The 20,608-nt window shown below is 36.3% G+C and overlaps 1 protein-coding gene across 2 annotated transcripts in view; it reads right to left on the bottom strand.

Annotated features, from left to right (window-relative positions):
• zetaCOP (COPI coat complex subunit zeta) overlaps positions 1-20,305 on the bottom strand; it is a 39,462-nt gene extending 19,157 nt beyond the window's left edge. The window contains exon 1 of one of the 2 annotated variants that reach the window (XM_089090423.1): positions 20,226-20,305. In XM_089090423.1, the coding sequence (XP_088946549.1) occupies positions 20,226-20,228 (3 nt within the window). In that variant the 5' untranslated portion in view covers positions 20,229-20,305. Of the gene's footprint in view, positions 1-20,215 lie in introns of both variants that reach the window. The other variant, XM_089090424.1, reaches the window with a different exon arrangement.
• Positions 20,306-20,608: the final 303 nt, after the last annotated feature.

Below are 20,608 nucleotides of genomic sequence, written 5' to 3'. Positions count from 1 at the left end.
TCGGAAGGGTAACTACCTCCTGGGAAGTTAAGATGTTGGTAGACTCCAGGATGAGAATTTGAGAGAAACTTTCCAGGAACAGTTGAATATTAAACTTAAGAGTTTAAAATTTGATAATGTAGAAGATGGTTGGAATAAATTTAGAAAAATAATTTGTGAAGTTGCTGAAAGTGTCATAGGGAAGAAAGCTAGGACTACAGATAAGAATATTAGTGAAACGGCTTTTGTTTAATAGAAAGGAGAAAGGACTTTTACAAGAATTATCTTAGTGATAGATCATATGAAAGCAAGATGAATGCAAAGAAAGTAAATAGAGTGTTATAATATGAACTAAGGAGGTGTGAAGTGGAGGTCATGGATAAAATTGCTGAGGATCCTGAAGATCCAGCTAGACGGCATAATAATAAAATATTGTACTGGCATGTTAATAAATTGAGAGGGAGTAGTCAATCCGGACTTGGCCCAGTTAAAGATAGGAATGGGGCCACAATTAGCGATAAGGAAAGAGTTAAAGAGAGACGGGCAGAACTTTTTGATTTTGTTAAACCAAGATAGAGTTGCAGGAAAAGATATAGAGGAAAATGAAAACGTTTGTGATACCTTGGATGTGAAGGAAGATTTGTTCTGTGAGGAAGAATAAGCAACAGTACAAAAAGGATTAAAAAATAATAAGGCTCCAGGCACTGATAGGGTGGTAAATGAGTTTTTTAAATATTGTGGCTCTGAGGTTAGAAATAACCTACTGAAGATTATGAATATGATTTTTGAAAAAGGGGAAGTAGGGTGAATCGGGGAAAGTCCGACACCTTAACATGTTTTTTTTTGTTAAATTGACTCTCAAGATTTTTTTTTTATGAGTATATCATATCATCTTCTATCAACCTATTTGTTACAACAATTTCCCATATTATTCACTGTCTGACTTTCCCATATAATGTGATTGTAGCCCATCACCAGGTCTGAAAGTTGGTGGAGCCTGCTATGTTGGACTTATACCAGCTTTAGGGAACGTGCAACATATCCTACTAGCTTTTTTCAACAATATATCAAAAATAATATGACTTCACCATCTTAAAGGGCATTAAGGAATCACTATAAGTCCATAAGCAAACAATTTTTATGTCAAACTGACTGGCATCAAAAGGCCAGACCATACTTTTTTCTGCTGCTGTGGGGTAACTCCGACAGTGTCGGACTTACCCAACAGATAAACATTACAAGCATCATAGCCGAGGTGCACAAATCACTGAATGTAAATGATTGCTTGTATTTTAAAAAAGAAAAACATATCACACAAAATATGGTTTGACTCCAGATACAAAAAGTTACTCATATATGTTGTAGCTCACGTGTATGGGCATAAAACAAAGATCTACTGACGCTTGCTAGTAACTGCCTTGTACGATACAATAACCTGACGGATTTGGGGTATTTCAAATGGTCTGGTTTTCCCACTAAGTTTACTGGTCCTGCAAAATGTATTTGTCATCCACAGTATCGATATTGTCTTTCTTTGGCCAATTGAAGGATTAGGTGGCAAGGCTCAAGCAATGAAGAAACTTGAGCTTAACTTTTCCATTATCAGGAAAGTCTAGAACCCTTCCTATGTAACCTTGTTTATCATTCCTGGCATCGTATCTAACTGCATAGTGCTCATTTAGCTTGGGAACAATCTTTTGCTTACTGGGTGTCTCCTTGTCATCGCTGTCACTTTCTTGAATAGTATCTTGAATACTCTGATCATCCTCATCAGAGCCAAGTTCAAGGCTGATGTCTGATTCGCTATCACCCGAATCTCTATTGGCTTCCCTCTTAGGAAATTTGTTTTTTCGATTTTATACCCTTCCCATCTGAACTTTTCTTCTTCCCTTTGCCTTTTGCTTTCAGATTTTCTTCCCTCTTAAGCACCTCTAGATGTTCTTTTGATGTTATCACTTCTGCCTCTCTTGCAAGTTTCTTCCGTTTTTCTAGTTCTGAAACTGATGGTAGGTCGGGCTGCTTGATTGAGTGAAAAAGAATCTTTTCAAAAGTTTTTGATTGGTTGCCAAGCAATTTCTTTGGACTAAAGGTAACAGAAAAAGTAATTTTTTCTAGTTCAGTGTTGACAGTGGTTGTGACTTTAGATGTGCCTGAATTTTTCTCTTGCTCCATTTTCATTTGTGCATAGCGTCTTAACTTGGTAGGTTCAAACTTGGTTTGGTCAATTACGGATGGGTTTACTCTCATTGGAACACTCAGATCAAAGATTCCAGTTGCTTTGAACGACTTTTCAATCAGACTAGGAGTGAAATACCTTTGATAAGAGACATACAAAATCCTTCTTTGACAGAATGTTACCAGGGTGCTCCCTCTGCCATTTCGAGAGATTCTGATCATAAGACACTTTCATTCCCTTGAAAACCACTTTATAGAGAGGTTGAAGCATGTGGAGGTAGCTTTAGAATTGTCACGTTAATTTCGTTTGCAAGTTTTGCAAGAGCAAGAGAAAGCTTTGCAAGTTTTGCAAGAGCATGTGTGCCATGTCCATCTAAGATTAGAAGTGCTTTTCCCTTTACATGAGGAAGAAACTGGAATTCAAACCAGTTCATAAAGAGATCAGACGTCATGCACCCTTTATTGGTAGATGAGTAAGATGCACCAGGGTAAGCTCCATCTACAGGTATCCATGAGGTCCAGGTATTCTTTGCAGAGAAAACTATTAAAGGTGTGAATTTTTCTCCGTTTGTACTGATACAAACCAAGGCAGTTGTATTTTCACATCCTTTACCACCTGTTCTATGAGTGGCTGGTGAGCCTTTGGCTCCAGCAACTTTTGTACTGCTCGGATCCCTGCAGAAAGATATCCCATCCAAATTAAACAAGCATTGAGGCTTGTCAAGAATATCCATTGCTATGGTAGTTTCATATAAAAGCTCATAAAAACCATACATTATGAAGGGGTCAGATTGCTGCAAAAGTCTTTTGTTTTCTAACCTTTCTGGTTTCTTTAGTGAAATTTTGTTTCGGCACTTGAACCCCACCCACCAGTCATGACCAGGTCGGTTGTCCTTAAATCTTGTTTGAACTTTGTTCTTGATGAGATAGTCTTGGACTTGGTCAAAAAATTCCTGCTTGCTGAGACCTATGCCCCACTTTTCAAAGTATTTAGAGACCCTGAGCCATATCCTTTTCTATTTTAGCAGGACTTTCTTGACTCCTCCCTCCACCACAAACTGCTTTTTTACTTTTGTCTTCTTCATAAGATGGTCATGCAAGGTAGTGCGCGGTATTTGAAATACTTTCGAACCCTGTAGCATAGACATTCTCTTTGAAGATATCTCTGCTAGCGCGTTTTGTAGCTGAGTTGCATCATATGTTCCTCCAACCCCACGTTGTGTTTTCCGAACATAATTTCTAGGCATCTAGAAAAGACAAAGGAATTATGAATGAATGGATGAATTTATTCGAAGGGGAATTATGAATGAATTGATGAATGTATTCGAAAACCTGTCAGAAGCAGGTGTGCAAAAAAATCCAAAACAGCCAGTAGCAGAATTCCAAAAGCTGCCAACACTTTAGCAGCAAAATCCGTGATTTGACAGCTTTTCTTTGAGCAAGAAGTATTTCTATAGGTAAAATTTTCAGAAAAGTAACAAATGTAACTTAGTATAGCTTGCGGTTAGAAATATCAATAGTTTTCTTAATCATATTTAATCATATTAAAGTACTGTCTCATATTTACTCTAATACTGCTAATGGTGTATAGTATTCAAAGTCTCAAGTATGCAGTATATAGCTTACTGCTGGTAGTTTATGGATTGAGTTGTACACTCCAATGATATTGGTATTATAAAAATAATACACACCCAACTGCATTCTTAATATTCATTGATCACTGTACTACAACTATAAAAAGGTCAGTATACTTTTACTAGCATAGGAAGAATTCAGTAATCTATGTCTGGTTTTGATGTGTAGTAAATAATTGAGACATAAACTTTTGAAAATAGTGAAAAAATTATTTCAAGTCAAGTGAAAGTAATAGTTACTAGGGGTGGATTGTCGTCAGTGATAAATCACTAGGGGTGGCAACCCTGAAAGAAAGGGGATTTTTGGGGAACCGATTTTGAGAATGTTTATGAGAAGACAGATTTTGGGGGAAATCCCCAAAAATTTGGGGATAGTGGAAGCACTGGTATTTTTGAAAAAAAAAATGCCAACAAATTTTACTAGGCCATGAAAACTGTCCACTAGCATTGCTACTATGCTATCCCACTTTTTGCACGGCGGAGCATGACTTGTGTTTTGACACCTTTTCTTTGAGCAAAAATTATTTTATATGTAAAAAGGGTATTTTCAGACAAAATCTGCCAACAAATTTGATACATGCCAAGTAGAATTTCTACTTTGCTACACTTTTTGCACGGCAGGTCACAAGTAAAGGTTAAGACGAAAAAAAATTACAAGGGAGAAAGATAAACGAAAGCAGGCACAGAACTGCAATACATGAATGATCAACACAACACTACATTCCACTAAGTTAGTAAAGCCATCTAAGGATGGTTACTGGCTTCAACCTTTATTATCTAAAGCTTAGAATCTGTTCTACCATTTAAAATATCCATCTTTGGTAACATGGGGTAAGTCCGACACCCCAGCCAAACTTCCCCCGTAGGGGGTAAGACCGACATGTCGGACTTTCCCCAGATGGGTTTTATCGGGGGTAAGACCGACACCCCTCTTATCTGTTCAACTAATAACATTAGCTTGTTTTAAAAAATCAGGAAGATGCTCCTGGTCTTCTAGTTTCTAAGAAATGAAAAAACAATTCTCTATCTCTCTTACTTTATAATCTGCACAAGTTAAAGTAGTTAGTTACCTGTGTTCCTAAAAAATCGCCCTCCAAAAAACTTCAAAAACCGCTGAACTGGAAGACGTGCTAACTCTGCCAGAAGTTGATGGCACTGTTGCCTACTACTACTAATATGGAAGAAAATATGAAAGCCTCCCATAGATACAATGGACCATAGACAAATTGAAGGTCGGTATCGGACTTACCCCACTGTCGGACTTTCCCTGATTCACCCTACCTAAGGATCTTAGTAAAACCTTAATTAAGCCACTTTATAAGAAAGGTGATAAAAGTGAGTGTGGTAATTATCGAGACATTAGTCTGGTCTCTGTAGGTAGCGAATTACTTAGTAATATGATACTTTTTAGACTGAGAGATGCCATAGACAAAGTTTTAAGAGAAGAACAATGCAGTTTTAGAAAAGGTAGAAGAGCTTTAGCAAAGGTTTTATCCTTGTATGGTATACCAGACAAATAGATTAAAGTGATTATGGCTATGTACGAAAATAATGCTGCTGCGGTTAAGGTAGGAAATGAGTTTAGCAGCTGGTTCTGTATTAAATCAGGAGTTAAGCAGGGTTGTGTTCTATCCCATTTGATACGGATTATTTGGATGGACTTTGTCTTAAGGAGCACAGAAAAGGCAATAGGAGACCATGGAATCACATGGGGAGGGAAAAGTCTCCTGGACTTAGATTATGCTGATGATTTAAGCATCCCATATGAAAGTGTGAGCAAAATGAATGAACTTTTAGAGGTTTTGCAAGTTCAGGGTGCTAGAATAGGTTTGAAAATTCATGTTAAGAAGACTAAGTCACTAAGGCTAGGAAGAAGTGAAGATGAAAAGGTGACATTGGGTAATGAAAGATTGATCAAGTGGGCAGCTTCATTTACCTTGGTAGTATTATTAGTATAGACGGTGAGAGCAGTGAAGTTGTTAAAAGTAGAATAGCCAGGGCTCAGGGTGCTTTTTCACAGTTAAAAAAAAAGTTTGGAAGAATAGGAAGATAAATCTGCAAACCAAGATTCTAATATTAGAAGCTACAGTGATGACAGTAGTCAAATATGGCTCTGAAGCATGGGCGTTTCAAAAAGCGGATGAAGATTTGCTAGATGTTTTCCAGAGAAACTGCTTAAGGATTGTTCTTGGTACCCAGCTGACTGACCCTATTTCAAACAATAGACTGTACAAAAAATGTGGTTCAATACAACTCTCTAGGGCTATAATGAAAGAAAGGTTGAGGTGGCTAGGGCACATTTCACAGATGAAGGATGACAGATTGCCAAAGATTGTTCTTTTTGGCCAACCATCTAGGACTAAACAGAAAGCAGGTTGTCTTTGTCTGGGGAGGGAGGATGTCATAAGGAAAGATTTAAAGGAAATGGGAACTTCATGGGAGGGTGTAAAAAGGGAGGACTTAAATAGATTAGGATGGAGGAGGAGCGTGCGTAGCTATGTTGGCCTTAGGCGGTTTGATGCTGCAGTTTACTTGAGCCCCCCACATCCCATTCTACTGTAAAGGAAGTCAACATCAGAAGCAACCAAGTAGATGTGGTTGAAGAACTCACTTACCTGGGATCCATTTTGTTGAAGGATGGCTTGACCACAAAAGAGCTTAAATCTTGAATAGCCAAAGCATCAGCACTTGTTGGGAGGCTTAGCAGCATCTGGCAGAAGCCAAACATTAGCAGCTTTATCAAAATCAGTCAGCACTGTGCTTCTATATGGAGCAGGGATGGCCAGCTGCAAAAGCTATCCTCAGCACTGTTGATGTTGCACAGACAAAACATCTCCAAAGAATCAAGGGACTTCACTGGACTGACTTTGTTAGCAACCAGGCCCTCCTGCCATGTACAGCACAAACTCTTTTCTCGATGCAGCCTACCCAGCATACTGTTTGGTGGTACGGCCATCTCCTTTGCATGTCATGTGACGCCCCAGCATGGGTCAAATTCAACTTCGACCCCACACTACATGGATGGAAGCAACCCAGAGGATGCCCCCCCACTAAGTGGAAAGACAAAGCCAATAAATTCCTTGCCCAAGCCCACATCCTGGTGGAAAAAGCTGCAAGCCTGGCAAGCAGTAGGTCAACCTGGAGGTGCCTGGTCTCACTGTTCTCTATGCCAAACCCTCAGCAGGAGCCTTAAGTCAGTTAAGCAGGTCAATACAGTTTGAACATTCCTCTGTTTGGGCATGCTTTAAAACAGCATACAAGCCTATCTCATAAACAAGCAAAGAACAGCAAATACTAGTAAAACAAATGGTCATCACCAGGAACAGCTCTACACCATTCTTTTATACTACTTTTTATTAAAATCAACAAAGAACAGAACAAAAAGCTTGCACTTAAAATGAAAACTTTAACTATAAAATGTAACTGAAGAACAAAACAAAAAATTACACAGTGCATGCTGAAATCCTAGTTTCTAGAAGGAGATTTATGCTTTTGCTTTTTTGTTTATGCTCAGTAAAATGCTAATAGTTAATACTAAACATTGGTATAGTGCAAGGGTATAATAACAATCATTTATGTTTGTTTCAAGACTAAAATTTCAAGTTTTAAGGACTTTGAGACAAAAACTTGAAGACAACATATTACTGTTGACCTAAAAATGAATAATAGCTACCACACCTGGATTTCATATAGTTCAGTATTTTTAACCAATTATTAAAAAATGATTTTTAAAATTTATCCCAGGAATTGTACCCTGGAAAATATTCCAGGAATTATTCTTTACTAGGTTGAGCTACTGCTGGAACAGTGACATAGGGATTAGGTACAAAGGGGCTTGACATCAATGGCTACTTTGGTGCAGTTAACTTCTTTTTCTGAACATTTTTTTTTTATTAATTCACCTGAATCAACTGCTTCTTAAGATGGCAAGAATCCCCTAAACTAGAACTGGTATGCAATTTACAACATAATTTAGCTAGGTTGAAAGTGAATATATCACTTGATGCCTTTTTCATGCTCTTCCATAAGTCAATAATTGCTTCTGGCAGGAATTACCTTTGAGCCCTTAAAGGGGTCAAAACAGCCCATAGTAAACAAAAGTTTAAAAACATATTAAAAAAAAACTGGTTAGCAGGAAGAAAACGTCTTTTTCAGCTTATTAGGAATAGTAAACAGTATTTTCATTAGTTTTAATAGTAAAATGTTATTTTGAAAACAAGTTTACAGAAGTCTTCTAAAATGAGCTAGAAATCCCTCAAAAATGACATCAGTTTTTCTATGGGCTCAAAATGAGAAGGTCCAGCATAGAGCAACCAAGCTCCTTTTTGCCAAAAATCAAATCTCCTATGAACAACAACTAGAAAGGCTTGACCTACCTACCCTACTGTACTGTAGAAAGAGAGGAGATATCATCCTTGCTTTTAAGAAGATGACCAGTGACACCACCAAGCCTGTTTTTGATCACAGTGAATATACCAGAACACAAGGAAATCCTATAAAACTGAATAAAAAAATTAGCAGAAAGCATGAGAAGTTTAACTTCTTCACAAATTGTGTTGTTCTACTGCGGAATTCACTCAGCAAATCTACCATGTTGGCCAGATTAGTTGATAGCTTCAAGGTTGGTGTTGACTGTGATCAGAGCAGCAAGTCATTTAAGATGTAGTGAGATGAACCAGCATCATTGAGCAGGGTCTATTAGGTGCCACTTGTCCCCCTTTAGCCCCCAAATACACCTGGCTGCCAATAAATCTATTGACACCCAACAAAGAAACCAAACTGTCCTGGTTGCTGGAAATGTCCATGGATGCACTATTTTCAAATTGTTCAGGTTGGTGTTGACTTTGATTGGACCAGCAAGTCATTTAAGATGTAGTGAGATGAACCAGCATCATTGAGCAGGGTCTATTAGGTGCCGCCTGCCTTTCTTTAGCCCCCAGATACACCTAGTTGACACCCAACAACGAAACCAAATTGTCCTGGTTGCTGGAAATGTCCATGGATGCACTATTTTCAAATTGTTCAGGTTGGTGTTGACTTTGATTGGACCAGCAAGTCATTTAAGATGTAGTGAGATGAACTGGCATCATTGAGCAGGGTCTATTAGGTGCCGCCTGCCTTTATTTAGCCCCCAGATACACCTAGTTGACACCCAACAAGAAACCAAGTTGTCCTGGTTGCTGGAAATGTCCATGGATGCACTATTTTCAAATTGTTCAGGTTGGTGTTGACTTTGATTGGACCAGCAAGTCATTTAAGATGTAGTGAGATGAACTGGCATCATTGAGAAGGGTCTATTAGGTGCCGCCTGCCTTTATTTAGCCCCCAGATACACCTAGTTGACACCCAACAAAGAAACCAAATTGTCCTGTATATTTGAAAATAATGATGATCCACTTATGAACTACAATATGAAATTGTGTTAACGGTCCTGTTGTTATGAACTGCGTTAACTGTCCTGTATATATGTAAATATTGATCCACCGACGAACTTTGACATGAAGATTATAAAGTCAGCGTTACCTGGCAACATCTACAGGTTCTTTAACCTTAGTTGCTAGAAGATGCACATTAAGGTTATGTCATTTTCAAGGGGTTTCAGACTCTTTTTGAAAACTCCTACAAATTTCTTTTCAAAATAGCATTTTACTATTAAGACTAAGGGAAAATAATAATTACCATTCCCAAACTTTGATCTGAATAATTGCTTTGCTTTTTAGGTTTAAGAAAACAGTTTTTCTAGACTGTAATCAGCCAATCCTAAATAGTTCAATGCCTACCCTCAGCCAAACAAAACTATAAAAAATTGTCAAAGCTAAATCATAGGTGGCCAAAGTTGAAGAGTCTACTATCAAAAATTGCATAAGATCCAGTTTAACCAAAAAAACTGCAGATGACTAGGCACTATCCAAGTCCTTGAGATATTACCCTAGCCTTGCAACCCAATAAAACTTCATAAATAGTAAACTTTTGGTATCAATACATATTTTGGGCTATTGAGAAGGAATCATGGTATAAGTTTAGATCTGGGGCTGTAGAGAATGAAACATATTAATAAAACAATTCTTGCTTCATAAGATGCAGAATAATTGTAGGCCTAGCCTAGTTAACACATTTTTACTGTCATTCCATTATAATTCACCCCTAAGCCCCTACCTAATGTGCAAATATATAGCACAAATTACATATTTACACTGTGTTATTCAGTGTCTTGATTTTCTCAGAGTTGATTCAATTTGCAGGTATGCTGGTTAAAACAAGAGTAACCCTTTGCAAAATGCATAGGAAATATAAAGTTTGGGCTTAGAAATAAATGTGTGCATTAGGGGGGGGATAAGTATTGTGGAATTGCAGTCAAAATGTGATAACTACAATTATTCTGCATATTATGAAGTAAGTAGGTGTCATAAGTGGAGTGCCACAGGATACCATCTTTGGTCATTTTACTGTTGTCTACAATTCAATGCCTATCTTGGATGCAGCAATTTAAAATGTGTATATCACATAGGATATGCCAGCTTGAAACAGCCACTGAGGAGAAGGACCTGGGAGCCATTGGTGACAATGAGTTAAAGTTTTACTGCCACATACAAGCTCAAGTTTCTAAAGCAAACCAAGAGCTTGGGTTCATAAAACAAACATTCACCACCAATTCTTGAATTATAAAAGAGCATGAAAAAGATATCAAATGATGTTTTCACTTTCATCTTAGTTAAGTTATATGACCCAATAACAATTTATTGGGGGGGGGGTAATATGAAGCACTTTTAGAAATGATATAAAGGGTAAGGTTTGTATTAACAGACTATTCAGGTTGCTAAGTAATAAACTTACCTCTATAGTCAGTATTGCATCCTGAATCTAAATTTAACATTTATTTGTGTTAGAAATGAACTTTATCCCACCCCTATATATAGCCTACCAATTGAGGGTAAGCTAGCCTATATATTTGCACATTTGGGAGGTGGGAGTGAAGTTCATTTCTGTTACAAATGAAGGTTAAATTTGGATTCAGGATGTAATTCTGACTATAGAAGTAAGTTTGAACTTTACCCCTACAGAAAAAGAAGTCAGGCTATATATTTGCCCCTAATGTGCAAATATATAGCCTGAATTGGTATATATAGCCTAGAGCCTAGGGGTGGGGTAAAGGGTAAAATTCCACTTTAGCTGCTTTTGGCTATCTTAAACAGGTTAGGTTAGGAAAATGAAACTTTCAGGGATGGGTCTATAGGCTAAAGTATGTCCTGGGAAGGTATTTTGAAGTACCTACCTCCACTCTTTCTCTCTCCAGAGGGTCCTGAAATTTGCTTACATGAAAGGTCTATAGGCTATCTATTGAAATTTTCACAAAACAACCTTTAACTTAATTTTAAGTTATCAGCTTCTTTTCCTCTGAAAATGTAATTCCTGTTATTTGAGTAGAAATTTTATTTCTGATGTAAATGAGATATAAGTTTAAGCTTTCTCCCCACCCCCTAATGTGCAAATATATACCCTGAATTGGTATAGACAGGGGGTGGGGGTAAGATTCATTTCTGACAAAAATGATTATTATATTTGGAAAGAGCACAAAATAAGGTATCAAGTGGTATGTTTACTTTATTCATAAGTCAATAATTTGAATAACAAAAATTTACCTATTTTGCAAGTTTTCACTTTTATAACACACAGATTCTTAAAGGTCATCAAAGGCCAGGACCCTCTAAAGGAAGAAGGAGTGGAGGTAGGTACTTGAAGGTACTCCCTGAAGGAGTGGAGGTAGGAAGAAGGAGTGGAGGTAGGTACTCCCTGAAGGTTTCATTTTCCTAAACTAACCCCTTTCCAAGATAGCCAAAAGTAGCTAAAGTAGAATTTTACCCTAATAAAGTAGATTTTGGGGGGTAAAATTCTACTTTAGTTACTTTTGGCTATCTTGGAAAGGAGTTGGGTTAGGAAAATGAAACTCTCAGGGATGGATGTACATGCTAAGGTTTGTCCCGGGAAGGTACTTTGAAGTACCTACCTCCACTCATCCCCCCCCCTCTATATAATGGTAAATTACTGCACATTACTAGTTGTTTTTAACTCATATTTCATCCTATATTACTATCATAAATATAAATCACTGCTTACCTTACACAACTTCTGCTTTTAACCTTGTTCATTAAAATATATTCCAAAATCCTATTTAAATCCTAAGCCATTTAATTTTCAAACCATGCTGACTTTCTTTATGGTATATGAAACCCAGTTAGTTGTGATGTCACACTTGCCTTATCAGACACCCTTACCCTTAAGGGTAGCAGGCACATGCCAAACGACTCTGTTGATAAGACCATTTAAACTGTATTAATTAGGGAAAGGATTTCACAAGAGAGATCAGTAAAAATAACCTAATCCTTTTTAGAGGACAAATTATGTCATAGGAAGATGCTTAGGAAGCATTAATAGATAGAGTGCTAAAAACATCAGAATCGACTTCAGAGGACACGTTATATCACGGGAAGAGGTTTTTAAAATCCCCCTTCCCCCCAAACTCAAAATTTCCAAAATTTTACTTTAGAAGCTTTTATATATTTCTAAAGCACTAATAGATAGAGCACTACAAGTTTCAGAATAGACTTCAGAGGACATATTATATCAGGGGAAGAGGGTTTTAAAATCCCCCTTCCCCCCTAACTCAAAATTTTCCAAAATTTTATTTTAAAAGCTTTTTAAATATTTCTAAAGCACTAATAGATAGAGTGCTAAAAACATCAGAATAGACTTCAGAGGACAAGTTATATCACGGGAAGTGGTTTTGAAAATCCCCCTTCCTCCCAAACTCAAAATTTTCCAAAATTATTCTTTAGAATCTTTTTAAATATTTCTAAAGCGCTAAGACATAGAGTGCTAAAAACATCAGAATCGACTTCAGAGGACACGTTATATCACGGGAAGAGGTTTTTAAAATCCACCTTCCCCCCAAACTAAAAATTTTCCAAAATTCTACTTTAGACGCTTTTTAAATATTTCTAAAGCACTAATAGATAGAGCGCTACAAGTTTCAGAATCGACTTCAGAGGACACGTTATATCACGGGAAGAGGGTTTTAAAATCCCCCTTCCCCCAAACTCAAAATTTTCCAAAATTCTACTTTAGAAGCTTTTTTAAATATTTCTAAAGCGCTAAGACATAGAGTACTAAAAACATCAGAATCGACTTCAGAGGACACGTTATATCACGGGAAGAGGTTTTTAAAACCCCCCTTCTTCCCAAACTCAAAATTTTCTAAAATTCTACTTTAGGAGCTTTTTAAATATTTCTAAAGCGCTAAAACATAGAGTGCTACGGGAAGGGGTTTTGAAAATCCCCCATCAAGGAGGATTTTCAAAGCACACTACAGAAAGAGGTTTTGAAAATCCTCCTTCCCCCCAAACTCAAAATTTTCCAAAATTCTACTTTAGAAGGTTTTTTAAATATTTCTAAAGCGCTAAGACATAGAGCTCTAGAAATATCGGAATCGACTTCAGAGGAAAAATTTTGTTATGGGAAGTTGTTTATGAAATCCCCCTTCCCCCAAACTCAAAATTTTCCAAAAATTTACTTTCGAAGCTTTTTTAAATAGTTCTAAAGCGCTAAGACATAGAGTGCTAAAAACATCAGAATCGACTTCAGAGGACACGTTATATCACGGGAAGAGGTTTTTAAAATCCCCCTTCCACCCAAACTCAAAAATTTCCAAAATTTTACTTTAGAAGCTTTTATATATTTCTCAAGCACTAATAGATAGAGAGCTACAAGGTTCAGAATCGACTTCAGAGGACACGTTATATCACGGGAAGAGGTTTTTTAAATCCCCCTTCCCCCCTAACTCAAAATTTTCCAAAATTTTATTTTAAAAGCTTTTTAAATATTTCTAAAGCACTAATAGATAGAGTGCTAAAAACATCAGAATCGACGAGGATATATACAACTGTTAAGAAGCGACTATTTCAAATGCAGGAAAAACCCATACTAAGTTGACCTATCTTTCCAATATATTCATAACCCAATTCACTGTTATCTTTGTTCAACTATTCCCGCTGTTTAACAATGAAAGAATTAATTAAAGCCGCAATAGATATTATGAGTTACAGCTTCAGTCTGTAAATGACAATTATTGAGATATGTCTTGCAATTTTTGTGAAATAAATTTCTGTGGTGGTATCGTTCAATTTTCTACTATTGAGGCAGTCTTAGAGTTGTATTATAACCATGGCATGTTATTGAGAAGCAGGAATTGCGATATTTGTGGCCAGATTTGCGTAAAATATAGAAATTTGTTCCGTTGCCAGAAGTCTAGGATTATACCTATCCGAGGTGGCCGTGAATATTCTCAGGTAAAGTGTAATTTTTCAAAATCGATCTATGACAAAACATGGATGGCTCGTTCACACGTTTCTGAGCTAGAAAATTTCCGTTTTTTGATGATTTGGCTTCAAATACCGCCTCCAAGGAAGGATTTCATGATCAACAATGTTACTTGTTGTAAACAAACCTTTGTGGATTGGAGCCAGTTCTGCAGAGAGGTTTGTATATACATATGTCATTCAAACTTTGCTCCTTTGGGAGGAGAAGGAGTCATTGTTGAGATAGATGAAGCCCATTTTGGGAAGCGTAAATATAATAGTGGTCGGATTGTCAAGGGTAAATGGGTATTTGGTGGAATAGAGCGAGGAACTGGTAATTCATTCATGGTTTCTGTGCGGATAGAAGTAGTGCCACGTTGTTGGGAATTATCCAAAACCGAATCCTGCCAGGGACAACAATTATCAGCGACTGTTGGAGGGCCTACGATTGCCTGGCTAGCCAGGGCTATCAGCATTTACGTATCAACCACAGCATAAATTTTGTTGACCCTGCAACAGGTGCTCACACACAAAACATCGAAAGACACTGGCGTGACGTTTGAGACAATATACCCAGATATAGCAGAAGAGAAGAACATATGGAAGGATATCTGGCAGAGCACTATTTCAAAAAAAATATTCAATCTCCTCGAGAATGCACCATTTCATGAAATATGTATCGGAGCTTTATAACCCCAACTAATTTGTTTTTTATGGGTATTATTTACTAATTAATGTTTAAAACGTTGTAACAGAAAATTTGGCAATTTACAGTATCTAACCCCATTTGTTCTTAAAGCAATTCAAATGTTTTTGTCCAAATAGTTTAGTGTAGCAATCTTCATTCTTGAAGCTAAAAGACATTATTAAAGTGTAAATAGGGAGAGGGGGCAGAATTAAATATTTGACTATAGATTATTTGTTAAATGTTAATTATAAATAATCCTCAACTATACACGAATTTATATATTTTTTGTTAATTGTAATGAAATAAAATAAAATAGTATTAAAATATAATGGTTTAGACACATCTTCGTGATTTCTATGTGCACATTAGGGGGTGGGGGGTAAATCATAGCATATATTAAATATATAACCTAACACAGGTACCCTTTTCCCTCCCTAAACACAAAAAAACAACAGTTTAAATATTGTAAACGCAATAAGAAATCACGCTTTGCGATCCATTTGTCTAACAAATACCCGTTTGTCTGGTTTCCTTGTACAGTCTATAGTGGTGGGCTATTTATAATGCACAAGTAACAAATAATCTATATTCGTTTTTATTATTTTTTTTGGAAACCCCTTAACATTTTGAGTTGGGTAACCACATAAAACATATTCAAATAGCTTAATCCTATAATGTTGAAAAATTTTGCTTTTCTTTTTTTACATCCGCGATTTAAAATATGTAAAAAATGTTGGAACTTATATAAAAATTTTCTTTCGAGGGTGCGAAGGTTAGTTGAAAGGAGATTTGATAGCGGGGGAGGGGGTGGGTGGGGGCGGTGGTCAGCGACCTGCTCGCGGTGCCCCTGCTTATACTAATCTAAGCTGACCATTTCGTTGCAACGTGTTGCACCGGAATAATACTCTAAAATCTGGTTGATAAATTGCCTGTGTAACAAATTTGTCTGAGTTTCGTAAAAGGGGAAACAACCCCTAATAAAACTCATACCATCAAATTTGTGGTTCTTGGCGAATACCCGCCAGAAAATCCCCCCGGAAAATACCTCCCCGCAGAAAATACCCCCCCTCCCCACGAGAAATACCCTCACGGAAAATCCCCCTCCCCCCAAAAAAATACCCCCGTGGAAAATAAGGCTTTTCAAATTTCAAATTATCAAACAGATTTTAGAGTATGAAGGGGTAATGGGATGAATGGTAAGGGGGATTTCTAAAACTTTGAGTAACCTTTAAAAGTTTGTGAGTTATAGCAACGGAACCTTGCAAAATAGATCTTCTGTTTAAATGAAGTACAACAAAATTGTTTTCAGCTTCAAAATTTTTCTCAATCCCAACTTATAAGGTTTTAAATATATGCAAATACATTTCCTAAATTTTGGAAATAAAACATTGATATGACTTAAAATTCTACTCAAATAACTGAAATTGTATTTTCAGAACTAAAGCCAGAGAAAAAGATATCTGATAACTGAAAATTAAGGTAAAATGTTGTTTTGTCAAAATTTCAATGGGTAATGGGTATTTCAAAAACATCTTCCAATGACATAAAAAACATCTTCCCATAACATAAATTGTCCTCTAAAGTTGATTCTGATGTTTGTAGCGCTCTATGTCTTAGCGCTTTAGAAATATTTAAAAAGCTCCTAAAGTAGAATTTTAGAAAATTTTGAGTTAGGGGGGAAGGGGGATTTTCAAAACCTCTTCCCGTGATATAACGTGTCCTCTGAAGTCGATTCTGATGTTTTTAGCACTCAATGTCTTAGTGCTTTAGAAATATTTAAAAAGCTCCTAAAGTATAATTTTAAAAATTTTTGTGTGTGATGTGAAGTGGTATTTTAAAAACTATTTCCCGTTATATAGCGTGTCCATTTAAGTTAATACCGATGTGTTTAGCCCACTATCATTTAGCAAATTGGAATTGTATTAAAATATTCTACTGTAGTCGAGAAGAAAATTTTGAGGGCGGGGGGAAGGGGATTTTCAAAACCACTTCCTGTGATATAACGTGTCCTCTGAAGTTGATTCTGATGTTTTTAGCACTCTATCTATTAATGCTTCAGAAATATTTAAAAAGCTTATAAAATAAAATTTTGGAAAATTTTGAGTTAGGGGGGAAGGGGGATTTTAAAACCCTCTTCCCGTGATATAACGTGTCCTCTGAAGTCAATTCTGAAACTTGTAGTGCTCTATCTATTATTGCTTTAGAAAAATTTAAAAGCTTCTAAAGTAAAATTATTGAAATTTTGAGTTTGGGGGAAGGGGGATTTTAAAACCCTCTTCCCGTGATATAACGTGTCCTCTGAAGTCGATTCTGAAACTTGTAGCGCTCTATCTATTAGTGCTTTAGAAATATTTAAAAAAGCTTCTAAAGTAAAATTTTGGAAATTTTTGAGTTTGGGGGGAAGGGGGCTTTTAAAAACCACGTCCCGTGATATAACGTGTCCTCTGAAGTCGAGTCTGATGTTTTTAGCTCTAGATGTCTTAGAGCTATATAAATATTTAAAAAGCTAAGAAATTATAATTTTTGAAATTTTTGAGTTAGGGATGAAGGGGGATTTTAAAAACCTCTTCCCGTGATATAACGTGTCCTCTGAAGTTGATTCTGAAACTTGTAGCGCTCTATCTATTAGTGCTTTAGAAATATTTAAAAATGCTTCTAAAGTAAAATTTTGGAAATTTTTGAGTTTGGGGGGAAGGGGATTTTAAAAACCTCTTCCCGTGATATAACGTGTCCTCTGAAGTCGATTCTGATGTTTTTAGCACTCTATGTCTTAGCGCTTTAGAAATATTTAAAAAGCTTCTAAAGTAGAATTTTGGAAAATTTTGAGATTGGGTGGAAGGGGGATTTTCAAACCCTCTTCCCGTGATATAACGTGTCCTCTGAAGTCGATTCTGATGTTTTTAGCACTCTATGTCTTAGCGCTTTAGAACTATTGAAAAAAGCTTCGAAAGTAAAGTTTTGGAAAATTTTGAGTTTGGGGGAAGGGGGATTTCAAAAACATCTTCCCATAACATAATTTTTCCTCTGAAGCCGATTCCGATATTTCTAGCGCTCTATGTCTTAGCGCTTTAGAAATATTTAAAAAACCTTCTAAAGTAGAATTTTGGAAAATTTTGAGTGTGGGGGGAAGGAGGATTTTCAAAACCTCTTCCCGTAGAGTGCTTTGAAAATCCTCCTTGAAGGAGGATGTTCAAACCCTCTTCCCGTAGCACTCTATGTTTTAGCGCTGGAGAAATATATAAAAAGCTTCTAAAGTAGAATTTTAGAAAATTTTGAGCTTGGGGCGTAGGGGGGTTTTAAAAACCTTGTCCTATGAGAGACCGTGTCCTCTGAAGTCGATTCTGATTTTTGTAGTGATCTCTCTATTAGAGCTTTATACATAATTAAAAAAGATTATAAAATAGAATTTTTGAAAATTTTGAGTTTGGGGGGAAGGGGGATTTTAAAACCCTCTTCCCGTGATATAACGTGTCCTCTGAAGTCGATTCTGAATCTTGTAGCTCTCTATCGAATAGTTCTTTAGAAATAATTAAAAAAGCTTATAAAGAATAATTTTTGAAATTTTTGAGTTAGGGGGGAAGGGGGATTTTCAAACCCTCTTCCCGTGATATAAAGTGTCCTCTGAAGTCAATTCTGATGTTTTTAGCAATCAATGTCTTAGATCTTTAGAAATATTTAAAAAGCTTCTAAAGTAGAATTTTGGAAAATTTTGAGTTTGGGAGGAAGGGGGATTTTCAAAACAACTTCCCGTGATATAACGTGTCCTCTGAAGTCGATTCTGATGTTTTTAGCTCTCTATCTATTAGTGCTTTAGAAATATTTAAAAAGCTTATAAAGTATAATTTTGGAAAATTTTGAGTTAGGGTGGAAGGGGGATTTTAAAACCCTCTTCCCCTGATATAACGTGTCCTCTGAAGTCCATTCTGAAACTTTTAGTGCTCTATCTATTAGTGCTTTAGAAATATTTAAAAGATTCTAAATTAAAATTTTGGAAATTTTGAGTTTGGGGGGAAGGGGGATTTTAAAACCCTCTTCCCGTGATATAACGTGTCCTCTGAAGTTGATTCTGAAACTTGTAGCGCTCTATCTATTAGTGCTTTAGAAATATTTAAAAAACATAATAAATAAGAATTTTTGAAAATTTTGAGATTGGGAGGAAGGGGGATTTTCAAAACCTCTTCCCTTGATATAACGTGTCCTCTGAAGTCGATTCTGATGATTTTAGCACTCTATGTCTTAGCGCTTTAGAAATATTTAAAAAGCTTCTTAAGTATAATTTTTTAAAATTTTTATTTTGGGTTGAAGGGGGATTTTCAAACCCACTTCCCGTGATATAACGTGTCCTCTGAAGTCGATTCTGATGTTTTTAGCACTCTATCTATTAGTGCTTTAGAAATATTTAAAAAGCTTTTAAAATAAAATTTTGAGTTAGGGGGGAAGGGGGATTTTAAAACCCTCTTCCCGTGATATAACGTGTCCTCTGAAGTCAATTCTGAAACTTGTAGCGCTCTATCTATTAGTGCTTTAGAAATATTTAAAAGCTTCTAAAGTAAAATTTTGTAAATTTTGAGTTTGGGGGGAAGGGGGATTTTAAAAACCTCTTACCGTGATATAACGTGTCCTCTGAAGTCGATTCTGATGTTTTTAGCACTCTATCTATTAATGCTTCCTAAACATCTTCCTATGACATAATTTGTCCTCTAAAAAGGATTAGGTTATTTTTACTGATCTCTCTTGTGAAATCCTTTCCCTAATTAATACAGTTTAAATGGTCTTATCAACAGTTGTTTGGCATGTGCCTGCTACCCTTAAGGGTAAGGGTGTCTGATAAGGCAAGTGTGACATCACAACTAACTGGGTTTCATATACCATAAAGAAAGTCCGCATGGTTTGAAAATTAAATGGCTTAGGATTTAAATAGGATTTTGGAATATATTTTAATGAACAAGGTTAAAAGCAGAAGTTGTGTGAGGTAAGCAGTGATTTATATTTATGATAGTAATATAGGATGAAATATGACTTAAAAACAACTAGTAATGTGCAGTAATTTACCATTATATAGAGGGGGGGGATGAGTGGAGGTAGGTACTTCAAAGTACCGTCCCGGGACAAACCTTAGCATGTACATCCATCCCTGAAAGTTTCATTTTCCTAACCCAACTCCTTTCCAAGATAGCCAAAAGTAACTAAAGTAGAATTTTACCTAAGCCTTACCTGATGTAAGTAAATAGGCTATTTTAAGATTTTTTAGAGCTGTTTTCAGAAATGTTTCCTTTTCAATAGCCCCAACTGTAGCCAATTTATTTTTGGCTCATCCTCAGAGATTTCTAATGCACAAGAAATGTTTTTGTTATCTCTATTGAAAGCAGGTTCGGTTAGTAGCCTACCCTAGATTACCATTGAGATTTTTGATGGGGCAAATTCCTAAAATCCCTGAGTCTGCTTTTGTTTCTTTTGCAAATGTGATCAGAGGGGCAATGACAATGTTGCCACTCGACGAATACGAAAAATCAGTGCCGGTCGACGAAAAAAGCGGGTTTTTGCGGTATCGTCTCTACCGAAACAAGGCATTATTTATGGTATATTTTGATACCCGTATTGCAAATACTTTGCCACTTTGTCAACAAAAATTTGCATTTTAGAAGCAATTAATTCCTTGCTACTTTTCTAGCAAATAGATACTATTCTTTATTATTTCTTTAACTGGTAGATTTTGCCATGAACTTTGAATAAGAAAGATTGAATAAAAATGAAAAGAGGCATACCCCAGATACTCACTC

Source organism: Artemia sp. Qi Xiang Cuo, chromosome 6 (genome assembly GCF_049724085.1).
Source record: "Artemia sp. Qi Xiang Cuo chromosome 6, ASM4972408v1, whole genome shotgun sequence".
In the NCBI taxonomy this organism is placed as follows: domain Eukaryota; kingdom Metazoa; phylum Arthropoda; class Branchiopoda; order Anostraca; family Artemiidae; genus Artemia; species Artemia sp. Qi Xiang Cuo.
This window is presented reverse-complemented; position numbering and strand designations above follow the sequence as displayed.